The sequence below is a fragment of the Meleagris gallopavo genome, chromosome 5 (assembly GCF_905368555.1).
Source record: "Meleagris gallopavo chromosome 5, MGAL_WU_HG_1.1, whole genome shotgun sequence".
Classification (NCBI taxonomy): domain Eukaryota; kingdom Metazoa; phylum Chordata; class Aves; order Galliformes; family Phasianidae; genus Meleagris; species Meleagris gallopavo.
In genome coordinates this window covers 54,099,432-54,122,623 of record NC_139408.1, presented here as the reverse complement: position 1 = coordinate 54,122,623, position 23,192 = coordinate 54,099,432, and the positions used below count along the sequence as shown (strand labels likewise).

Here is a 23,192-nt window from a genome sequence, read left to right as displayed (position 1 = left end):
AGAGGGCTTGTTAGATTCAGGAATGCATCCAACAAGAATTCAAGCCCCGTTTGTTCCCATAGACACATCTTGCTTTCAGGCTTCATTGATTGTTGTCATCTCCCCAGTGTCCTGCCTGTGTTCCTGAGCAGAACTCTCCAACTGACTGCTGTTTGATACGCAGCCGTAGTGTTACTTATTCAGCATTTTTTAGGGCATGTTGTGTGTGACATGGCAGAACAATGTATTAAAGGCGCCTGCAACTCTATGGGTATTTTAGATTTAACTGGTAAGAGTAGTTATTTCCTTTTTCTTTGTATATGTGAATTCCCTGCTCGTCTGTGCACGTGGGAAACTGGGCTGTGGGAAGGGAAAGAAAGAGTGTAGTCATGCGGAGCAAAGCTCTGCCTCATGGGGCCAATGTATGGCAGGTTGGCAGTGGCTGCTGGTGATTGTTAGAGCTGCCAGGTTGGGAAGCTAGGGTGCAGAGAACCAGATCTTCCCCTTTCTTTCTCCTGCCCCAAATTTTCCAGTTTTTCTGTGAGAAGATCAATGTGCTAAAAAGCACAGCTTTACCCTGTTTGCTCTTCGCTGGTAAGTTTTGATTCTTAAGATGTGAGGGGGTTTCAGATAAAGTAGTGCTTGGCGGAGAAAATATGTAAACATCCTGTGTAAGTATGCTTGTGTGACCGTGGCAGGATTCTGATAGCTTTTCCAAATGTTTCAGGTAGATCATCTCCAGCATTTGTAGTTACCGCACTGGTTTATTGCATTGATTGATGTATGGCCTCACTTGAAGCACATTTCCCCCTTTGTATCAGGAGTATTATAACTACAAACTTTGCTATTTAAAGAAAAGCGTTGGGTGGTACAGCAAAAGAGGTGGGGGGAAAAGGTCAAACACGAGGGTAGTCATATCTTCAGATTGGTGTTATAAAAAGCAAATTTTTAGTGGTTTAGAATGTAGCCACTAAATAATGCTTTGGGCTAAAATGTGTTATACAAGGCTTTAAAATAGAAACCACATTTTAATGCAAGCTTTCTCCAGAAGAAAAATCAGCTGGACGATTTGGTAACATTGCTAACAGTTAGATGTCATTAGAACTTAGAACATTAGGAGTAATAATGAAGTGAAAAGGTTAAAAGATATCGTTTGGAGCAATGCGTGCAACTGAAATAAGTCAGGTCTGTGTCCTTCTGCTGGGAGGGCCAAGGTTAAACCTTAGAGTTTGCCACCAGGGCTGCGCTCTCTGGACATCATGCAAACTTTCCTTGTGCTTTCTACAAGATTTTCTTCTTCCCCAGGGCATCTTCACAGCCAGTTCTTGAAAACCAGGTGTGTCAGCTTTCCAAAGCAGGGCCCGCCTCCTATCCTGTGTGTACACACTGCTTGGCACTGCTCTCCTGATACCTGAATGAGGCCTCTAGGCATTACCACAACACAACTGCTAATAGCTATTATTGCTGTTTAAAACATTCAGTACATTTGTGTTAGAAGGAGGCTTCTGTGTTTGAGCCCCTTGGATTCCAGGATCTCATTACTTCTCTGAGACTTTGTGCAATAGCAGCTGCCTGGTGACTTGTTTGCTCAGAACATTTATCTAACAGGTGATCCGTGGGGAGACAGGATTTTATTACCTATGACTGTGTGTAGGTTATGTTGCTTATTGTTTGAGGGTTTTCTTCTGAGTATAAAAAGATGGTGCTGCTGTTGCTAAAAATGGGAGGAACCTAATATGAAATAGGGTGGCTTTATCAAAGATCAGTTTCAGTCATCTCATCTAAACTGAATTTCAATTTTCAGTATCATGCTGTTCCAGCCAAAGCAATCCTTCTTGGACCTGATGGGGATTAGTGACTCTAATAATTCAATTCTATAACAAAGTGTTTTTCTGGAAAATTGTCACAAGCAAAGACAACTGAAAATAAACAAATGTCTAATAATGCCTAACTAGATTTTTTTTTTTCTGGCTTAATTTTGCATTTTGGTTTTCCTGATTTTATTTTATTTATTTATTTATTTATTTTTCTTTGGTAGTAATGTTGGTGGAAAGAGACCTCTTAAGATTTTGCCTGTCTCCTCTACCACCAAACTGCTCCCATCCTCATGAAAGGGTGAGGCCCCACAGGTTTGCCCAGAGATGGAAAGCACCAAGCAAAGGTGCCAAAGCAGCTCTGTTCTCCCTCTGCAAACTGGGGATGTGGTCGTGTCTATACTTCGAGTGCTCTGCCCAAAGCACTTCTGCCATTCTCAGCCTCTAGCTGGCTATTTACAAAGGTGGTCATGGAGGAGTTCTTGGTAGTTGGATAGGAGGAATATTCTTTATAGCAGGACCGATATTTTCCTTAATCCACAAATTCCTCTTTCAGAAAAGAGTTGGATGTGTGGCCATTTTCCTACTAGCTGGGGTCAGCTAGAAGTACAGAGAATGGAAGGTGAAAATTTTAAGAGGATTGTAGATGAGGAAAAAAGGGCCAGTACAGGAACTGACTTTGTAGGTCATTAAACTAATCACCTGCTGTCTCACCAGAGAGGCAGTGAGCCTAACATTTGAATAACAAATATTTCAACATGGTAACATTGGTGTCTCTTTTAGGAGGAGAAATCTCAGATAGTTTTCAATATCTCAGACTTAAAACAAGGATATTTTGATGGATCGAATTTGAAGTTCTGCAGTGGAGTGACATACACGCAGTGCTGCATCTCTGGGCAACTTACTGTTCCATGTAATCCAAAGTTTTGGCTCAAATCTTGAGTTCTTTTTATAACAAGAAGATACTTTCCCATTTGTTATAGAACTGCGGAATAAATGTTACTTTTTAAAAAGCAGTGAAAATCTCCCTGCAGAGGCTGAATTTCCAAAGGAAGAAATTTTACCTAAATAGAATGAAAAGTTTCAGGAAAACACAATAGTCTTCCTGTTGTACTTCAACAGATGTCTCAAGGCAAGTCAATTTATAAATGAACCAGTGTGAGATGGATAAGTAGATAAATAATTGTTGCATACAAAACAGCTTCTGTTTCTTTTCCCTAAAGGGTTTCAGACCTCTTATATCAGCTTATGCTATATTTTAACACAGACAAAAATAAATGTCTTCTCTTTGAAACCTTTTCAAACTAGCCATCTGCTTTGCCAGTCATATTCAGACCTGCACCAGTATTTTTTCAGGGGAGATGCAGCATGTGAGTCAGGGTTTTTTATTTATTTTTTTTTTTAGCTCTTTCTGTTCTAGTTCTATAATTTTTGCTGTCTTTTTTTTTTTTTTTAAAAGGAACATTTGGAAGAATTAAGTTTAAAAATAAATTTCTGACAAAATGCAAATAAAACCAAATCAAACAATGCAGTGTAGTCCTATATGTGTAGAAGGTAAGATGCTGAGTATTAGTTACTGTGTTCTTTGATATTTGCTGGCTTTTAAATGCTAGGTAAATAGTGGTGGGGGCATAGGAGAAGAGAAGGAAGTAATGGTCCCCCTTACAAAATGAATCTGACTATTGTGATTATAGGAATAAAATGGCAAGAGTTCTACATTCTGTGATTATTGATGAAGAGATGTTTGAAGCCCATGAAAAATAAATTAGAAAATATGTTGGAAAGTATTTAGGCTGACAGGTTGGTCACTGATAACTGCGAAGTGTCAGAGAGCTCCATTTGTTTTGCTGCTAGGATGATTATGTAGGAGGGAGGATATTCTTTTCATTTATTCAAGGACAGCTGTTGATGCTGATCTTGGTATAGACACAACCAGGTCTTCACACTGTTGCAATAAAACGTAAATCTCCAGTATGTTAAGTGTTGAAATGAGGACCCTTGGTGTTGAGGAGCAACAGCTAAGGGTGACTGGGACCAAGATGATGCTTCTCCTCAGTGACACTGTTTAGTAGGAGAGATCTGCTCTGGTCTTTGAGGGAATAGGAGGTACGAATCTTTCTGATTGCTGCCCTACTGTGTCCTCAGGTGACAAAGTAGAGTAAGACAGGCAGAGAAGAATCGGTGCAAGGAGATTTGGTTGCAGACAGAATTCTTCCCATGGTTTCCAGCCACCACAGGGAGGCAGATGGAGAAATAAACACAGCACTTTGCTGCAAGGTGATATAAGGTGATAGAAAGTATAAAGATTACTCACTTTTGTAAGTAGTTATAAATAAAGGCAGTAATCTGCATGTGTCTAACATTGGCTTTCTTACCTGATGTGAGTTTTAAATCTTATGTTTGGTGTTTCACAAACTGAGATTGTGTGTTGTTGAATCCATTAATAACTGAGGAAGAAAACAAACAAAAAAAGCCCACTTGAATGTTTCAAGCAGCAATACTTGCAAAACCTAGGTCATCTGCTTATTGCTGGATTATTTTTAGAGGAACAACCAAGATGTTCAGGAGCCTGAGGCATTTTGGCATCTCATCTTGTTCCTTCTCTTGCACCTGAAGGTGGCATCTGGGCATCTTGCTAGCACAGCATGGCTCATGTGCTATTTCTTTCTTGTGTCGTCATTGAAAAGTTTACAGAGCTGGTGTGTGGATTTAAGTTGTAGGAAGTGCTGACATTCCCGTGCAGCTGCTGTCATTGCAGAGCCTTGATCTGATTGTATGCCAGCATTTTCACATGACCATTCTTCTGTGCTGTAATACTCAAATGTGAAGCAGCTTGTCAGCTGGGGACTGTAGATTAGAAACTGGAGGTCAAATCTTCCCTAAAATAATAAAAACTTAAACTGAAATAGTGTGCTTTATTAAGGAAATGCTGCCAGATCTGGAAAGCAATATGTAATTGCAATAAGAAACTGGAACTGTTCTTATAACCCTTTTGGAGTGGGAAAAATACATTGAAATCAGTAATTTGCTTCCAGAACCCAAGGAGCTGAACTTTGAAAGTCAAAGAGCTCCCAGAGCGATGTGTTGATTTGTGGTTGTGTTGGTTTGTGGTTGTCCAGGGCTCCACCTGAGGTGAGCTCAAGACCCTGAGATAGGTGCTACGTGGAGCTGTAGTAAGGAGACACAGCAGAATATGTCCAGGAGAAAGAAAGCTTTATCCTCCTGCTTATGGTTCTCATATATAGGAGACCTCCAGTGTGGAGGTCAAGTGATCTGCCCTGGAACAGCAGCAAAGCTGGAAATTGAGCCCAGGTTTTGATTCCCAATCAAATGCTTAGCCCACAAAACCAGCCTGCTTCTCAGATCCCTCCTGAAGTGAGGAGGCTGGGGCAGGGCTGCAAGAGTTCTTGCTTATCAGGAGCCAGACTGAATTAAAATGTAGGTCCCCTTAGAAAAGGAGAAAAAATAATAAATACAGCATTCTGTTTGTTTGTTTAAGGTTGTGGATTTTTTCAACTATATCCTGCCTAACCCTTTTTGCTGTGGTTCAAGGAAAGACTGAATGCTTCTGATAGAAGTAGTGTTCTGTACTCCTGGAGAGAGTGTTCTTACATTTCTGTTACTTCCCTTACACCATCTCTGGCACTTGTCCATTGCCTGTACTGAGCCAGTTCAGGTTACTGGAAGGTTTCTGCAGGCACCATGGAGCACCCGGAATCCTGCAGTCAGAACAAGGGGAGAGGCAGCTCCTGTGCCTGGGAGAAGTGTAGTCTGTACTGCTGGGTTAGTCCAGCAGTAGCCAGTGACTCTCACGCTGCAGATCTCCCCCATCTACCCCCATTAATTAATCTCTTGCTTTGATTTCATAGAATCACAGACTGATTAGGTTAAAAGGGACCTTAAAGTCCATGCAGCTCCAACGCCATGCTGTGGGCTAGTTGCCACCCATCGGCTCAGGCTGCCCGGGGCCCCATCCAGCCTGGCCTTGGGCACCTCCAGGGATGGGCACCGACCACTTCTCTGGGCAGCAGTGCCTTACTGCCCTCTGAGTAAAGAACTTCCTCATAAAATCTAACAGAAATCTCCTCATTTTTCTGTTTCTCTAATTGCTCTCAACGGTCTTGCCAGTCTAGGTTATTGCTGGTTTATCTTATAGCCCTCCTGAAAGTTAATTTCTGCCACATTACCTATGGAGAGAAGAAAACAGTAAGGGATGTTAATCTTTACCAAACTGAGATGTGTGCTGTTCTGATGGGAAGCAACACAGATATCATTCTTTCTCCTTCTATTTCTCTCAGGCTCGTTTACACAAATGATTTTGCAGTGGTACCCGTGCACAGGGTTCAGTTAGCTCTAGTCACTTGAGAAGACTAGGAACAGAGAACTAAATAAAAATCTTCCAGTTCCTGTGTTGGCGTTTTCACTGCAACTCCTTCCCTTGCTGATTGTTTGTGCAATTGCTGTGCTGTTATTCTTTTGGAAGGGATTCATCAGTGCTGTGTAAATTTCTCTGCTGCTCTTGTAAGCTTACAGTAGATTTGTGACAAAGCTCTTAGAGATCTTTGGGAAGAATGCTGTACATTTATAGTCTTCACAACCTTTAGGGCTGTGGACTGGCATCCACTCTTGATATCAAACACTGGGTGACTTCCCAGTGATAATGGCTTTCCGTTGGAATTCACTTCACCCACAATTGAACTAGAGACCCAGAGGTGAAAGACTCAGGCACTGTATTGAATTACTGGTCATCCAAACTATCTTTTAAGCTGTTGATTATAGAAACCAATCAATTCCTGAGGTGTATTCTGTGCTGTGGAGCTTGCTGGCCAACTCTGCTTGCTCGTAATTACGTGAGATCTGGCCTGTCACTATCAAGAGGCATTGAAAGAATGGCATTTTAACCAATTAATCTGGATGCATCTGCAGATTCTTCATGGTAAAGGTCATTGTACACTGGTGCCTTTTAACTCATCGAATTGTGAAATTGATCCGATAATCTCTGTAGTCTTTATGCATTAGATAATCTTATGAAATGGAACAACTTAATTTCTAACCTTGCCTTAATATGTATGTTTTTAGTCAAACTTCATCTAGCTGGAACTGGTTAACTAGCTAATGTCATTTAACTGGAACATAGCTGCAACTGCTACTTAAAAAACTCAATCCATTACTGACAATATCATGATAATTCACATGCATCATTATCAGTTTCATAAAGTAAGGTGCAAGATTCAGACCTGTCTCTAGTACAGATGTATAAACCTAAAGAAACTCTATTGGCTTCTGTTGAAGTTTGCAGGGACTTAGCGAGCTGCATCTTGCTCTGCAAGGCATATCTAAGTTCTGTTATTGTGATGTTTGTGTCTGTTGCTGGAAGTGATGGAGTGCATACACAAGAATAGTATTTCTTTGTGATAGAAATGCATGCTGACCTAATACTTTTACTTTATGTCTTTCCAATATTTATGCAGTGTTTAACTTGACTAACAATGTGGATTTGGAGAACACCAAAAGGAAAATGGAGCTGTACCAGAAGGATAACAAAGAAGTCATTCAGAAAAACAAGATAAAACTGGTTAGTTTAACTTCTCCTCTCCCTTACAATTCTTATTCATTAGCAGAAGAATTAAAGGATTTTCAAAACGACATACTTTCTAAAGTATCTTAAAAGCAAGCCAAAACATTATGCATACTTCACTTTGTATTCAAAAACTGCAATATGCTAATATTCTGTGATAATGATACTTAGTGCCGCTTAAAGAGATGAAATTGATAGTTGAAATGCAATTATCCTTTATTTTGGAAAGCATTTAAAAAGAGGGACCGGCAGTGAAGTCTGCATTTAATACATCACCACTACATTGTGCTGGCAGTCTCATTGGACAATATCCAGGAGAGACCAACTTCATTCCTATACTAGGACAATCGCTCCTTTCTCATCTGAATGCTAAAAAGAATCCAGATGCAGACATTATGAAGCTCCCAAGAGAGAACTGTAAAACTGAAGGAAAGCACAGGTCTGGCTTATGCAAAATTTAAAATGAAAGATGTTGAAACAAACATTTAAACTTTTGTTCAAGAGCTGATAACAGTAACATCGGGAGCATTGTATATATGATCTATATGCAAAACACACAGTTCTTTGAAGATGCATTTGCTAAAATATGGCTCAGATATCATTTTGTTCTTTAAAAATAAACTTTCAAACATTTACTTCTGTAAGAAAAGCTTAATCTGTTAAGTACTTGTTCAGTATAAAAATACACATTTTTATTGGTTCTTGAAGGAAAATGTCTACCCAGAGTGTGACTTAACAAGGTTTTGTGTTTGTATTCCAGTCGCACTAAGGACTGACTTTCAAATCAGTAGGGGTGAAATCCTCACTCCCCTGAAGTCTGTGGCAAAATTCCCAGTGATTTCTTTAGCGCTAGGATTTCACAGGAGGAGACTGGAATCTGAAAAATGTTTGTTTGAACCTCTTCCTCTTAAAGGCAAGGAAATTTCCCTAGGGGACCATCTCTCTGATCTGTTATCCTGTGTGTGACACTGTGCGATATCCTTTGCTTCAGAGCTGGAAGAGACCTTGCAAGTATTTGGCTCTTATTTTACAATGTAGGCACAACCTCTAGCATTGCCATAAGAATAGTGTGCTTTACCTGCTGCCCATCTTCCTGTTCATGTACTTGACTTGCACTAGCAGTGTGATCACATCAAGCACCACAGTAATACTCTGTACACACCTAAGCCCTCTGGGTCTTCTGTTTCCTCTACTGAATGGACTTGCTGTGGTAGAGGCTGTCTTGTGGAAGCTGGGCAAGTCTGCATGTCTGCAGGTCTCCTGTAAGTCTGGATTTTTTTATTTTTGAACAACTGAAACTAAATAATAGACTTCACACAGTTGCTATTACAAAAACGCACGATCTTGCCCATTAATTTACCCCTCTCCTGAAAGCTGAAATGATACTTTTTTTTTTTTTTCCCCCCCTCTAGTTCTTCATAGCAGATTTTAGAATGCCTTTTCTCCTTGAATGGGAAAAGATGTTGTAACTTCAAGCCTAAACTTCTTATGGTCAGTCTTTGTCCCTTAGTTCCTGGACTGACAAATAAGTGTCTACTGTCCTGTTTTGCTTCTGAGGAAACATTGATATTTTCCATCACTCTTGATACATGCTATTTTATTTACTTATTTATTTTAACCCTTATCCTGTTCCAGTTTGAATTTTTGTTTGGCAGGCAGAAAGGACCAAAGTTGAAAACCGTACTGGACCAGAGACCTCAGCAGTTTTTCTCATCTCCACTGGAAATATGTTGACATGAGTGTTCCTAAGGTTGTTTTTCTCTTGTAGCACTGTCATACAAGAAATTAAAAATCAGTAGCGATCAAGTAGCACATCATTTTATCTCTTCTTTTGTTTTGACTTTGCCCCAGGCCTTCACCATGATCATCTTTATTTCTTCAGATTGTGGAACTGTGTCTAGACTAACTTTAAGCTTGACACAACCCTTGCTGCCTGTTGAGCCCTTTTGTTATTATTGTTTTGTTTGGTCTTCCTTTCAGAAAAAATTTTATCTGACTCGTTCTTCTGTTATTGCTGTAGCCCGATCTAGTTTAGGTTTGTATATTAGTTTACTTATTCCTGGCTCTGATTATTCTCAGCTGGTTTTTCAGATCTGTCAGCACTTTGTTACAATTTTGCTTTTGTTTCATTACAAAGTCCAGGCAGTTTTTATGCATAAACATAGAAGAGGCTTGGAGTGTTTATAGACCCTGAGCTCTTAGTTCTGTTGACTGAACTAACTAGACGTATTAATTCTTCGAAATAACCTCAGTTAGCAATGGGAGGATTTTTTTATTATTTTTTGTTTGTTTGTTTCCTTTCATTGAACATGAAGAGAAGGCATCTTGTTGACCTTCTGTTCACCAGTGTCACTGCTACTTGCAGAATGAAGGCATCATTCATTGACTCAGTGGCAAGCATTGAGATCTGTCAGCTCTTGCAACAGGGAGTAACTGGGCCCATCTGGGACCCAGCACCCTGATCTTCCTGCTAACAGGATGTTTTTCAGCATATTCTGGCCTATGTCACACCACTATGCTTTGTGGTACAACTTTGGGTTGTGTTACAGGAACAGATTTTTCTAAGCTCTTAGCTGCAGTAATGTTGTGCTTAAACCCTTTCAGTGGATTAATCGACCATTTAAACTTTATTTAGTACTCTCTGCATTTATTTTGGATCTCCCGTTCATTATTTTGGGGAAGGAAGATTTGGGAAGATGTTTTCTGTATGTAATTGTTCTATACCATTTTTCCTCCGATTGGCATTCTTTTGATTCTCTCTTCTGTATAACGTTGTTCACCTTGAATCTTTTTTTTCTTTTTTCCCTTTCAGTGGTTGTTACTTTTTCAGCCCTCTTCAGTTCTACTGTGAGTTTTAAATACAGTTGACTCAGTAGTTTTAAAAAGCCTTTTTTATCTTTAGAAGTTAATCCTGAAACAAAAACGCAGTCATCTTTGTCCTAGTAAGCTGTTTCTATTCCACTTCTGTAGCATGCAAGTACTATTCAAGTCATAGGAAAAATACCTCACTTATCTTTACACCTGTAAGATGTTCATTCTTAAATATGTTTTAGTTCATACACTTCTTCTATGCCACTGATAAACACAAGTTTGCACACAAGCTGCAAGATGCAGCTGATCTAGAAAAGGGTGACAAGGGAAAGTTTTGTGAAATTATATTTTTCGTCACTTTCTTACATCTCTTGAGAAGTAGAGTGTGTGGGAGCAAAGAGGGATGCCTTCATTTTACTGCTAAGATAAAAGGAAAAGCCATTGTCATTCTCTATCACTTAGAGCCAAAATCTAGATGGGTACTTTTTCTACTGCAGCAAGGTGAAAATCTGTCTTTGGACAGCAAGAGAAGGTAGGAATCATCTTCCATAATGACCATTAAAAGGTAAAATTTGGCTGCTTTTCCATTGCTTGGTCTGCCCTATGTCCTCTGATAGGCAGAAAAGTTGTAAGAGATTTCAGTCCATGCAAGGATGAAGATTGCTGAGAGTCAATTTCTCATGTTTCCATTTCAGACCCGGGAGCAGGAAGAGTTGGAGGAAGCTTTAGAGGTAGAACGACAGGAAAATGAACAAAGGCGACTGCTTGAACAGAAAGAGGAACAGCTACAACAGATGATGAAAAGGAAGAATAAACAAGCACTCTTGGATGAACTGGTGAGTAACAAAACTGGAGGCTTTGAATGCTCCGTAGCAGAGCAAATACCAGATGGGTTTATATACATATCATTCAGTTCACTGTGGAATTAACTGAGCTGTCCCTTTCTGTTTTCCTGTCTTGCATGATTTACACTGCTCTTCTGTCTCCTTGCACTTATTGCACCTTCTATCCATCCCTGAAAACAGTCTGCGTATAACATTAAAAAAGAAATATGTATGCATGTACTTATAGAGTATGCAGTTATGTCCATGTGTGGTTTAAAGCTTCTTGGCTGATTTTAATTCAGAATTTGTCTCATTTCAGTATCTTATGTTAGTATAACATTAATTCCTGCTTTGTACTCTTGATTTTTTTATTTAAGATGGAGACACTTTCCTGATTTTCCAGGAAAAGGAGAATTCTTCTTTGAGCCAGGGCACGAAGAGAGAGCGTCAGTGTGCAATTTAGGGGTTGTGGGAGCTCTCCTGAAGAGCTATTGTTTTCAAAGCCAGGGGTTGTGGAAACCTTTCCCTGGTTTGTTTAAAGGAGCTGTTATTTCATTGTTTATAGTATGGAGCAGAGATGAGCAGAAAGGTTCCCTGAGATTCCATCAAGCCTGTAACTTTGCATCCAGTAGTCTCTTTTCACTTTTAAGGTAGAAGTGCTTACAATCCCCATGATTAGGAATAGTTTGAGTAATGGATCAATTCATAAAAGCTGTACTGCAAACTCAAATTTATTGTCTCAGAAAAGGGATTTTGAACTGGTTTCTGACTTAGTTCAATCCTGCTCTAAAATGAAGTCTTAATTTACTAGAGACTAGTGTTGTTCTTTTACACAGCAGTTGGTTTTACTGGAAACGTACTTCACCAGATGGCTTGAGGTAAGAATGGTTATAAATAATCCTTAAAACATGACTCAAATAGGTAGTTTTAACTGTGATTGCATATGTACTGCTATTAAAATACGTCTTAATATTCTAAAAACAACAGAAAGGTGATTTTAAAGGCTGATGAGGGAAACTGGGCAACTTTAAGTTGTTTAAAGTTAAGTTCTGTCTCTGTTTGTGAAGGGGGCACTGTCAACTTAAATTTGGATCAAAACTTATTTTGTAATACGAAAGGTTTATAAAACCAGCATTAAGGTGTTTGTACAATGACTTATAAAGTCTCTGGAAAACCAGCAGTTGTTAAGCAAATAAACATTTCCTATGGTCTCTTAAATCCCTCTAATGCTGTGCTACATATCTGAAAATGAATCTGATCATGCTTAAAATTGAAATGTGTGCTCTGCTGAGAAATGCGGCAAAAACAGGAGCAATGTAAGGAATTAAATTAAAAAAAAAAATAAAGATCTGTGGTGTTTGATGGTACTGTACCCAAACCACAAGGGTTAAGCTCTGTCTGCAGTGATACCATGATATCAATGGCAGAAATGCTGGCTTGGCAGGGCTATGAGTGGAGGGAGGTGGGAATGCCAACGTTCACCCTATGATTTCAAATGCTCTATTCTGAATGCATCACTTGGTGTTTGGAACCTGCAGCCATGTGACCTGGCTCTTGGTGATTTTTTTTCCCCAATTTTTTCCATGCCATACTGGATGTTAAGAGAACACTTAAGGCATATTTCTTGTGCTGTGTGTGCGCTCTCTTACCTCTGTTTGGAGTGACGGATAGGTTTGGGGCTCATAGAGAAAAGCACCTGAACTGAGTGTGCCCCATGCACTTTCAACAGGAGAATTTTGCATACAAGTATACTGTCCTGTTTTCAAAGAGCTTATAATTTAGATAGGCACAGAAATGCTTGGTATTTAAAATGTTGTGCAGCAGGCTCTGGGTTCTGGGTTATTCAGGTCTTGCAGAAAAATCTGGCCTTGAGGCCGAGCCTTCAAGAGTTTGGCCTCTGCAGGGAGCAGAGGGAGGAAGGCTGGCATGGTTTGGTGCAAGGAAGATCAGGTTTTGTGTGGCTCATGCTCTGCACGCTGCTGGAAGAGCAGTCGCATGCTTCAGCTCCAGTCCTGCTCTGTTACCTGTTGCCCATTTTGCCTCCCACTACTCAGTGAAGCAGATTTTATATAACCTTCATTACAAGTGACCTCTTTTGCCATAAAACCTCCCACTTGAAAAGCACAGCACCTTGTTGTAATTTAGGCTTGTAATCTCAAAAAGAGACGTGTGGTTAAGTTTTTTTTTTTTTCCCCCCCTCTTTTAAAGCCTCCAAACTTGGGCAATCAGGATTTAATAAAATATTAAAGCACTTCCTTTATTTACTATATAAACTCATCTGTATACAGAGGTTTATAGAACAGCTCTTAGATGTCTTCTGTGATGTGGGACTTGCACTTACCTCTTCAAGAGCCTGCACTCCGCAGGTAGGAGCAGAATGGCACTACAGCACTTGGCAAACGGGCGTCTTCCCCCTGGGCCATGCAGCAGTTTGGAATCACACAGAGGTCAAGGTGTCTTTAAAGATGTCAAGCATCCACCTTTTGCCAGAGCCTCGGGCTTCTTTAAACATATTTCAGAAATTTTTACATGTAAGTAGCTTACATGGTTGTTTTTTTTCTTTCCCATACAGAAAATTGCTAGTGTGAGTGAGTGCTTACAGGATTGAATCTTTGATTTCTATTTCTGTATTAATAGTTAACAAGAGGACTATGTGCACGTTAGAAAGGACAAACAATCACAAATGTGGTGGCTTGCTGGCACTGTGGTGATTTCCCACAGTTGTGTAATCTGGTTACCAACCATTGTGCTGATGTGGAGCTGTTATGAAGTTGGTATAAGAATTGGCTTCCTTTATTGTGCCAGAAATGCAGTGAATGTTTAAGGAACATGACGTGGTCAGATGAGCTAGAGAACCCTAGAATATTAAATCTGGAGATTAGAAGAATCTACAATCCTTGAACTCTGAGAGCCAGCAGCACATGGGGCCTGCAGGATGGCTGTGGGTATGTGAAATGATTTGGACATGTGGACTGTCAACTAAAGCTTTTGTGGTCCAGATTTTCTCCCAGCTGTACAAAAGTCTCATCGTTACAATTTAGATTTTTAAACCTCTTCCACCTTGGAAACTGCTGAAATATTAGGAAGGTTTCATGTCTGACATTTGCCATTCTGGAGCCGATTTCCTGTGAGACTTTTCTGCTTTTAGCAGTTGCTACCTTGTTATGAGATGAAGTGAGTGTAAGAAACAAGAAGAAAGAGGAGGGAAAGTGATGGGGGAATAATAGGTGTAAAACACAACCTTTCTTCATGAGCACTTGTAGAGATTTCTTTAGGCTACTGTAGACAGCAGGGCATCGTGCAGCTTTAAAAAGCTTCCAACTTCTTCCTCTGAACGGTTCTAAAATAAAAATGAAAATCACAATTCAGTCTGCTGCAGCATGGGTCACGGTTCAGTGTTTGCTTGGTTTGAGTGTTGTGTGAAAAATGGTACCCTGCAGGACTCTGGGAATAATCTATTCTAAACTTCTTCACTGCTTTCAACTTCACTTCTGTCCAAGCTTGGGAGCCCGGGGAACTCGGTGTGCGTGTGGATAGTCACATTAGTTTATTAGAAAATTGGTCAATAATTCCTGACTCTCTCCATAATGTAGTACGTAGGTGTATGTTAATAATCATTCTGTTGTAGCCTAAACATGAGAGTTTTAGTAGCTAATTTGCTTAACTATTTGTTTTATTACTTTTATATACTTTTTAAAAAAATTGGCTGGCTTCCCTAAAAATAAGTTGGTGAAGGAGAAAATAAATATGCTGTTGGTTGCACTTACAATAGTGCCATTGTGCAAAGCAGAGCAAGGATCATTTCCAAACGGCCTCAGGTGAAATCTAATGGGAAACAATTTCAAACTGGTCTGAGTTCATTGGTAGAAAGAATGTGTCTTAGATAAACATCTGATCCAAGTTCTACTGTTTTGTATTATTCCTTCTCTGACTAAGTTTTTATTTTTATTTTTTAATTTTAATAAATATGGTCACCTTGGCTGGTTGGAATAAGGAGCCTGTTACATTGTCTTTAATGTGGATTCTATAAAAATGATTGTTTGCAGGTTACACTGATTTATGGTGTTAACTGCAGCTTTTTCTTTCTGTAAACTCTTCTTTTGTATAGAGAATATTTAGCATTACACTGTTCTGCTAAGGATGCCCTTTCAGATACAGCTTGAAGTTTTGAAGTATATGCAGCTTTAATTAGTATTTCTTGTGGTTTAGTATTCAGATGTTTATTCTTATGCTTACAGGAGAGCTCCAGTCTTCCTGCTTCGCTGCTTTTGGCTCAGCATAAAGACAGATCTACTCAGCTAGAAATGCAACTGGAAAAACCCAAACCTGTCAAACCAGTCACATTTTCCACCGGCATCAAAATGGTAAGTTTCTTCTTTTACTGTTTTTAAGCATTCTTTCAAAATGCTTGTTGTTTTTTTTTTTTTTTTTTTTAATCAATGCCTTTCAAAAGACACAATATTTCCTGATTTGAACTTTAAGGTTATTTTAACCAGAGTGGCATGTTGTATTAAATAGTTGAATCTCTATTTATATAATTGGAAAAGAACAGCCTACGCATTGCATCGTTCATCTTCTTAGAATATAAGAAACCTTTCATTGCATAGTTGTCTGAAAACAAGCTATACCTTTTCCTCAGCAGTGCTGTTCTGTATGCTGAAATATATTGTTTCTCATTTGTGTAACAATTCTGGAAGTTGAAATTTTAGAGTAAAAGACTGCACTCTCCATGTTTGCTCTGAGCACTGAAATAATCAGTGACTGTGGATAGACACCACTGAAAATGATGCTGAGTGGTTTGGGATGCTATTTTCATTGCTACTGGAATTCAGGAAGCAGCAAGTATTTTTTCAAGTGTTACTACTGTAGTGACAGCTAAAGATCTGTCGTCATTCCTGAAGTTTTGTCTCAACGTGGTACAAAGTATGCATCTAGTGGTGCATGGAAATGTAAGATAAATAAATCTAGTTTTTGGGACAGGGGAGGGCTGTAGATAGAGTGCAAGTTGTTAATCTTTTTTGTACCTGACTCGTTTCCTGCTTTTTAAAAAATTCCTGCTCCTCTCTTAGTCTTTGTTTTTTAGAGTTGATAATTCTAAATGATGTCTTGAAAATAACCAACACTCCCTACCCTCATGGTAAACCAGAAAGTAAGCAAAGCAAAAAGTAAGCCGTGCAAACTACTCTCCCATCAATTAATCAGTTTGATTTGTCAAGGATATCTGGGCTGTGTTCGTTGCCTGTTTCCTCCAAAGAGTTTGCACTGTAATAGCATTTGCAGCTTACTTTGCTAAAAGCAGTGTCAGCTCTTGCAAACTCACGCAGATTGGTCTTTTGCATTTCTGGAGTATAAAGCTCTGTCTTCCTCCTTTTTCTTCTCACAGTCTTACCTTGGGGGTAGACAGGTCATTTCTGTAGGATGTTTTCTGTGTGTAGAAAAGCTGGTAGACAAAAGTGTTTGTGGATACTGCTTACAAAATATTCCACTGGAATTCCTATACTTGCTGTTAGAACATATTCTCAGAGTTTTTTTTAAGCTGTTTGTATTTCCAACTTTGCTTAGAGAGCTAAGTTAAGCTTCCATGTAGCTTAACTACATGATGAGGACAATGGAAGTACTTTACAACTTATTTGTAGATGGATTTTAAATAGTGTTAAGCAATTGCAGACGTTTCAAATCTGCAGCCTTAAGTAAACTTCATTCAAAAATGGTAAAGGACTTGGATGAGGAGATTTCTAACATTGTGACACTTAAATCTTACCATTTACAGTAAGAAGAGATACTCTTGGTAACTGATCATTGTTTTGTCTGTGTTCAGAAAGTGTGATTAGATGAGTGATTTTATTTGTTCGGTTTCAGATGAATGAACAAAACCCTCCACCCTGATTGATCTTAGATATATGTTAAAAAAGTGTAAGTACAGTTAAAGTGAAAGATAAAAAAGTGAATGTTGAGGATATTTGAAGTTAGTGCCTCGTTCTGTAGAAAATGGATTCCATCAAGCAAAATTAATTTCATACTGATTAAAATTACAGGTTTGCTTGAGAAAATTGCCTATCTCCATATTTTCTTTGTAGGATGCCTGATTTAATTATGTAATAACATTACTTAGAAGTTTATAGAAATGGCATTGGACAAAAAGAAGAGTATTGATACTCTGCGTGGTAAATGAATTATCTGGCTGACTTGTAACTCCTCTTGTAGCTGTTGGTTACCACACAATGGGAGTATTTCTGGAAGGGGTGTTCTGCAAGGACACAGTGCAGTGCTGGGAAGCAGATGTCAGATTTGTATGGGTGACATGCAAGTTGGCAATTTCCAGGGCACTTTTGGCAAGCTGGCCTCCTCTGAATGACCTGTGTCTTAATATGGCTAAATGCAAAATTATAAATAGAATAAATAGTGGGCCCTGTGAAGAGGACTTGGAAGTTTAACTAAGCATACAAATGAGTTGGACCCTCAACCACAGCAATGCACGTGAACCTTGGGTATATAAATAGTACTGCAATAAAATATGAAGGGACTTCTTCTGAATGCAGTGTTGGGAAGACTCATACACTGAAGCATTCTGCTGACAGTTTTGAAAGTAAGAAAGTTCATTCAAAGGTGGTAGGTTATGCTTTGTGCTGAGTTCTGCCTGTAGTTCATGAGGAGGTTATGCTATGACTCAGTGTGCAATAAGCACCTCCTCGCTGCAGAAAAAGCCAGGTCTGAACAGCACAACAGCTAGTGTAGCAAGAACTGGTAACCTTAGTTAAACAAATAGGAGCTTAACAGAAACTGGTGGAACAAATAGACCTCAGAGTTCACAATGTTCCAGTGGTTAATTGGTCTCACTGTTAAAATTGACTGTGGAATGTGATGAAATCTCTAATTCTTGATGTTTTCAGATGAGGACAGGGATGCCTCTTGGAAAGTTACTGTTGTCAAATGCAAGTTTTTCAGCTCAGAATGAGTTCATTTTGTAAAAAGCAGTAGTTGATTGTGTGTGATTTGGTGCAGCTGATGATGTAGTGACAGCACTGGATGACATCCTACCTTGAGACTCACCTAAGGTACATAATGTGTTCCAGGTCGATTTTTTTTCTAAAATCCTACTGTACACAATCTGCCTGCTTTCAAAATTCTGTTCTGCGCTCACCATTAAAGGTTCTTGCACCATGCAGATGTACATTCATCCCTTCGTTTTTCCCCACCTGACCTTTTCTAGTTGTCTTTAATTTTGTTCAAAGGAGGGGAACCTGGGTAAAGCTGGCTGAGATGCTGGCAGATCTGGAACTTCTATTTACACAAAGGCTTTACAAACATGCCAGTTGTGGCAGTGCATTTTTCTTTTTCAGCTTGAACATGAGTGTTTTTCCTGGGATGGTCATGGTCAGAGGTGTTCTTCAGCCTGACTGATAATTGGACAAGTTTCTTGGTTCGTGAATTAAGAGGCATGCCCATTCTAGTCTCTTGGGCTAAGCTCAAGGAAGTTGGCTCATTTAAGGTGTCATATAAGTTCTGTGGAGTTCCTGTGCTTACAGGAGGGAGGGAATGGCTGTCCCTGGTAAGCTGAGCAAGAGCATCCCCTATAGCACAAGAAAGACAATTAGATCAGGGGATAGAGTTTCCATCTTTATTTTTCATTTTATTAAACTGTTGTTTTGCTCCTTTCAGGCAGGAGTTGCTTTTTTATTTGCATTCTACTGGATCTCATTAATATTTTAAATTAATTTCAGTACATTGTATCTGCCATGCTTGAAACACAGCCGCCTGTCAGTCAGTGTGATTTGGCCTCCCCAGGTGGGGATAGAGGCTCTTCAGAGTTTTCTGCTCATCACACTTACCATAATAAGGAACAGGATTTTAGCACATTTGAATATGTAAGATATTGGTCTAATTATAACTAATCTCATCAGTATAAACTGCAAGAGACATTATGACAATTAGTGCAGTAACGCTGAAAATATTGCTTACCAATGCATGCACTTTGGATTTTAGTACCAGACCAAAGAAGAGCAGTGGTTACTAGAAATGAATACTGTTTCTAGGGCTTATCAGAGAGTGCAAAACAGATGTCGTGTCTGGGAACAGAACCGTTCTTCCATTTCTTGGTGTCTATACTGACCGTTTCTGGTTGGGAGATGGCTTTAACTAGTTTTTAAAAGTGGGAGAGGTGCTCTTATGCATTGTATGTTAATGGCTATGTACAAATGCAAGCAGGAATCCATTACACTACAATAATTCTAGTTTTCTTTTTGTGAATCTAGTGTTTACAGAAATGTGGGAGCCTTTTGGTGCTTGTAGTTACATGCTTTACAGTACTTTTGGGGGTAAAAACACATAAAAGTGTAGAGATATTCAACTCTTCTTTAATTCATCAGGAACTGGGAATGTGCAAACCTCTGAGCCTGGGACCCAGCTATTTATGTGTTTGTAGTAAGTCCAAATGAATCCCTTAGATTGGCCCGAGTGCATACTATGCTAAGCCCATTTCAGGCTGCACGTCTTCTTCCTTTTCTGTTGCTTTTTGTTTTACAGTGTCTTTGCTCTCTTTCCCAGGTCCCTGAGGGTGCTTAGCCTCCAGTGATAGTATTCTTGAAGTAAATTCATGTAGTTAAAAACTCAGTTTCCTCTAACTGGATTGTCCAAGTATGTAGATGAGTGTGGGTGTCCTCTGGCCGGTTCACCACTTGAGAAAGCTTTCCTTCTGCATTTCATATCCAAATAACTCAAAAGGAATATAACATCTCACTGATCGTTCAATTTCTCTCAGGATTTCTGTTTTATTACTTAATGGCAGTGGGAGGATTTATTAATAGAAGCATTAGTGCAGAATACATGCTTCGTCATCACCAAGATGGTCATTATGAATTTGCAGTTCAAATAGAAGTGTTGGGGAGGGAGGGAAGCAGATGCCCGGAGGCGATGTACTCGCCCAGGATTAGACAACACAGCAGCGGCGGAAGGAGGAATAGGATCCAGCCCTACTGAATTCCTGACCCAGTGTCTCTTCCGCTGAGCCGGGCTCCATCTCCTGTCAACAGCACCTCTGAATGGCAGCAAATTAAGGGTGAAATATCTGCTTCGGCTCCTTCACTGTCCAAATCACAGCGGCGACGTTGCATTTAACTTAGTGTCTGAATGTTATCGGGGTTTTATTCTGGTCGCTGTAGTTTCAGACTGTTTGTAGCTGGAAGCCATGAGAGCAGTGTGCAGGCTGAAGCAGTCAGAGCTTGCGGGAGGCAGCAGTCAAATCAGTATTTCAGTGAAATGAATCTATGTCAGACACAGGATGTCTAGGACACCTCAGGAATGCACGTTACTACTAAACTGAGCATAACATTTGCTAAGGAATGGATTTCTTGTGGTGTTACACTTGCTGTATTATTCTAATGGGAAATAGCATTCTTATTTTACATTATGTGGAGCTATTTCTTTTAAAACGTTGACCTCATCAGCTCAGGTCAAATTAACTGTTCTTCATTATTGCCTTCTCCTACAATATTGCTTCCTGTGCAAACAACTGTTCAGCAGCGGCTCCTGTTTTTCAGTCTGTTTCTTTTATAGCTCATGGAGCAATTATCCAAAATCCTGTTCCAAACACAAAAAAAGTCTCTCAAAATACCTTTTTAATAAGTTGTGCTCTTTCAAAGCTGCTTAGACAAATGCCAGGGACTCTGAGGTAAGTGAAGTGAGTGCAGCACTTCTGTTTAGGCTGCGGCTGTTCTGCAGCTTTGCCATCCCATCTGTGTGGCAGGGAACTGTTTCAGCCTCCCGGTCTTGCTTTCCTAATTTTTACTGCTCTGTTTTGTTTTGGGTTTTTGTTTGTTGTTTTGTTGGCTTTATATATTTATTATTAGCACTGTTAGAATTTGCCTAAAGTTTGAAATAAAATCCAGCCGTTTTCCTTCCTTTGCTGTTAGCTCAGCTGTTGATCTTCTGGCTGAAACACTTCAGATGGAACTGATTTCTTTGCGATCTGAGTTTCATTGGCATTTTCTTTTTAACCTTCATCAGGCTTGTGCCATGGATGTCTTTTTTTTTTTGCAACTGGGTGGAATATTTATCTTTTCATAGCATGTAGTTGTGATTCTAGGCAAAATTGTAGTAAGAGGAATGTGTTCAGGCATACAGATTCTCTCAGAATAGGCACACTAGTTTTAGACAGCAGGCATGTGAGGGTAACGTTTTTCAGCAGCACTGAGTGTTGTCTAGAGCTCCAGCAGGAGTCAGCGGTTGAATCTGTACCACGAGGCTGCTTCGTTCCCCTCGTGGTGTCGGTGCCTTCACACACATGGCTGTGTCCCAGCTTAGGCTCAGTGTGCTGGGCAGCAGCCCCATGAAAGAGAATCCTACTGCAGAGGAAATAGGATGTGCCGGTGAGGGGATTTGTTTTGCAGGGCTTTCCAGCAGGTCTCTGGGTGAGATATTGAAAGAAACAGCACTTCTTTGGAGTGGACATTCAAGGGTTGCACGTTTGGTGAGCAGGTGCACACGCATGTCAGTGTAACACCAGCTGTGCAAGTGGGAGTCTGCCCTCCCTCAGCACTTCATCATAACTTCTAGAAAGAATACTGCATGTGGCTTTAGCTTTGACTTTTTGCCATCGTTAGCAATAACTTGTTTTCAGCAATGAACATTGCATTGATCTGGTGGGAAGGATATCTATTTCTGATAAGTGAAGAAGGAAGAAGAAATGGTGACTGTTGGATCTCTGACAATACAATAGAAGTCAAAAAATATCAATGAAGGGACACAAAAAATGCTGAATGGCAGAACTCAGTTTAGGGCTATCGTGGTGGATTTTGAGTGCTGTGACCCACTTCAGTCCCGAAGGGTTATATATACAATGTACCTGTAATTTCAGAGTGGTGGGATGGAGAATGATTAGCAGTAGTAAATATATTTGTTTCACCGAATCTCTAACCTGCTATTTAAAGATGTGATGTTAAGCTTTGAATGCATACATGCAGAACTGTGCTTAAATATTTGAACTCTGTTTTTGAAGTGTATGCCAGGTACACTTTATTTAAAACTGTTCCATCATCAGAATGCTTCGTGTGCACTCCAACCCACAAACTGAGTCTAAAACATTTAATTGGGTTCTGGGCTTGCTGTGTAATTACTATTATATCAAAGTGTGTAAACATTAAGCACATTATATTCACTTAATAAGTGTTTTTCTAAATGTAGGTAAGAAATGTTTTTGGGGAAAGAAAAGCAAAGTAAATGATAGTATTTATCATTTCCCTTCCTTTCATTTATATGGTGTTGGCCTTGGAAAAGGAGACTGGATTTAGAAAATGTGGTTCTACGTCTTGCTGTATCTCTTTGCAGGATTAATGTTTGGAATGCCTTAGGAAAGATGCCATAGTCAAAATTAAACAGTTTGGTGCACAGACATAATCAGAACCACTTGCCCTGATTCTGTTTTATGGTTGGGCTCTTTTATACTGCTCTGTTAGAATAAATATTTGTACATTCGTTTTAAGGCTCCTTTCCATGGCTAAATCAGCACATGTTTATATACACATACAGTATAAATACGAATTCAGCCCAGAAGTTTGCACAGCTGTAATGAGTGGAATTTAGTGAATGAAATAATGCCAAAGCTGTTAATTGTACAGGAGCAAGCAATGAGACAAATGTGTTTATTAGTGAGGTTAGTGGCTCTAGCTAGTGGTGTAGTGTATCCACCCTTTATCGGATGCTTTTTGAAATGGAAGTGTCCTTCCCTTATTTATTTATTTCTCCATCTTCATATTTAATTTATGGAGTTGCTCAAGGGTTCACTTGCCTGACTCTTCAGCATGAAATTGCAGCAGTACATCTGTGTGTCTCAAGCAATAAGTACATTGCTTTAGTCACACAAAACAAGTGTTTCTTAGGAAAAGGCTCACAGGGAGAAGGCTGCTGGGGTGCTCCGATCAGCCTGTGCTCTGTTCCTTTGCCTGAAGCAGCACTGGGAGAAGGCAGCAAGAAATGGCCTCTGAGTTCTACTGTAGGATGCCCAAGTTCCATCCTGACAACCAAGCAGACCTAATGCTTGCAACAATAGCACAAAGACGCATTGTAAACTGATCTGAGGAAAATACCATTTAAATCAGATTGAGATGTTCCCATTTCTGAATCTTATAGCTCTGAATAAGCTGTTGCTTGAGTAGGTGTTACTGTGAGCAATAAGGAGAGATCTGACTGAAA

General features: G+C 39.6%; 1 protein-coding gene across 7 annotated transcripts in view; it reads left to right on the top strand.

The window, feature by feature from the left end:
• Positions 1 to 23,192, top strand: part of MNAT1 (MNAT1 component of CDK activating kinase) — a 115,870-nt gene that overhangs the window by 34,991 nt on the left and 57,687 nt on the right. For 5 of the 7 annotated variants that reach the window (XM_085225815.1, XM_085225812.1, XM_085225814.1 and 2 more), the window contains exons 4-7: positions 7,265 to 7,368; positions 10,878 to 11,018; positions 13,295 to 13,537; positions 15,245 to 15,370. In XM_085225815.1, coding sequence (XP_085081941.1) covers positions 7,312 to 7,368; positions 10,878 to 11,018; positions 13,295 to 13,537; positions 15,245 to 15,370 — 567 coding nt within the window. In that variant the 5' untranslated portion in view covers positions 7,265 to 7,311. Of the gene's footprint in view, positions 1 to 7,264; positions 7,369 to 9,026; positions 9,122 to 10,877; positions 11,019 to 13,294; positions 13,538 to 15,244; positions 15,371 to 23,192 lie in introns of those variants that run through there. The other 2 variants (XM_085225816.1, XM_003206785.5) reach the window with 2 other exon arrangements.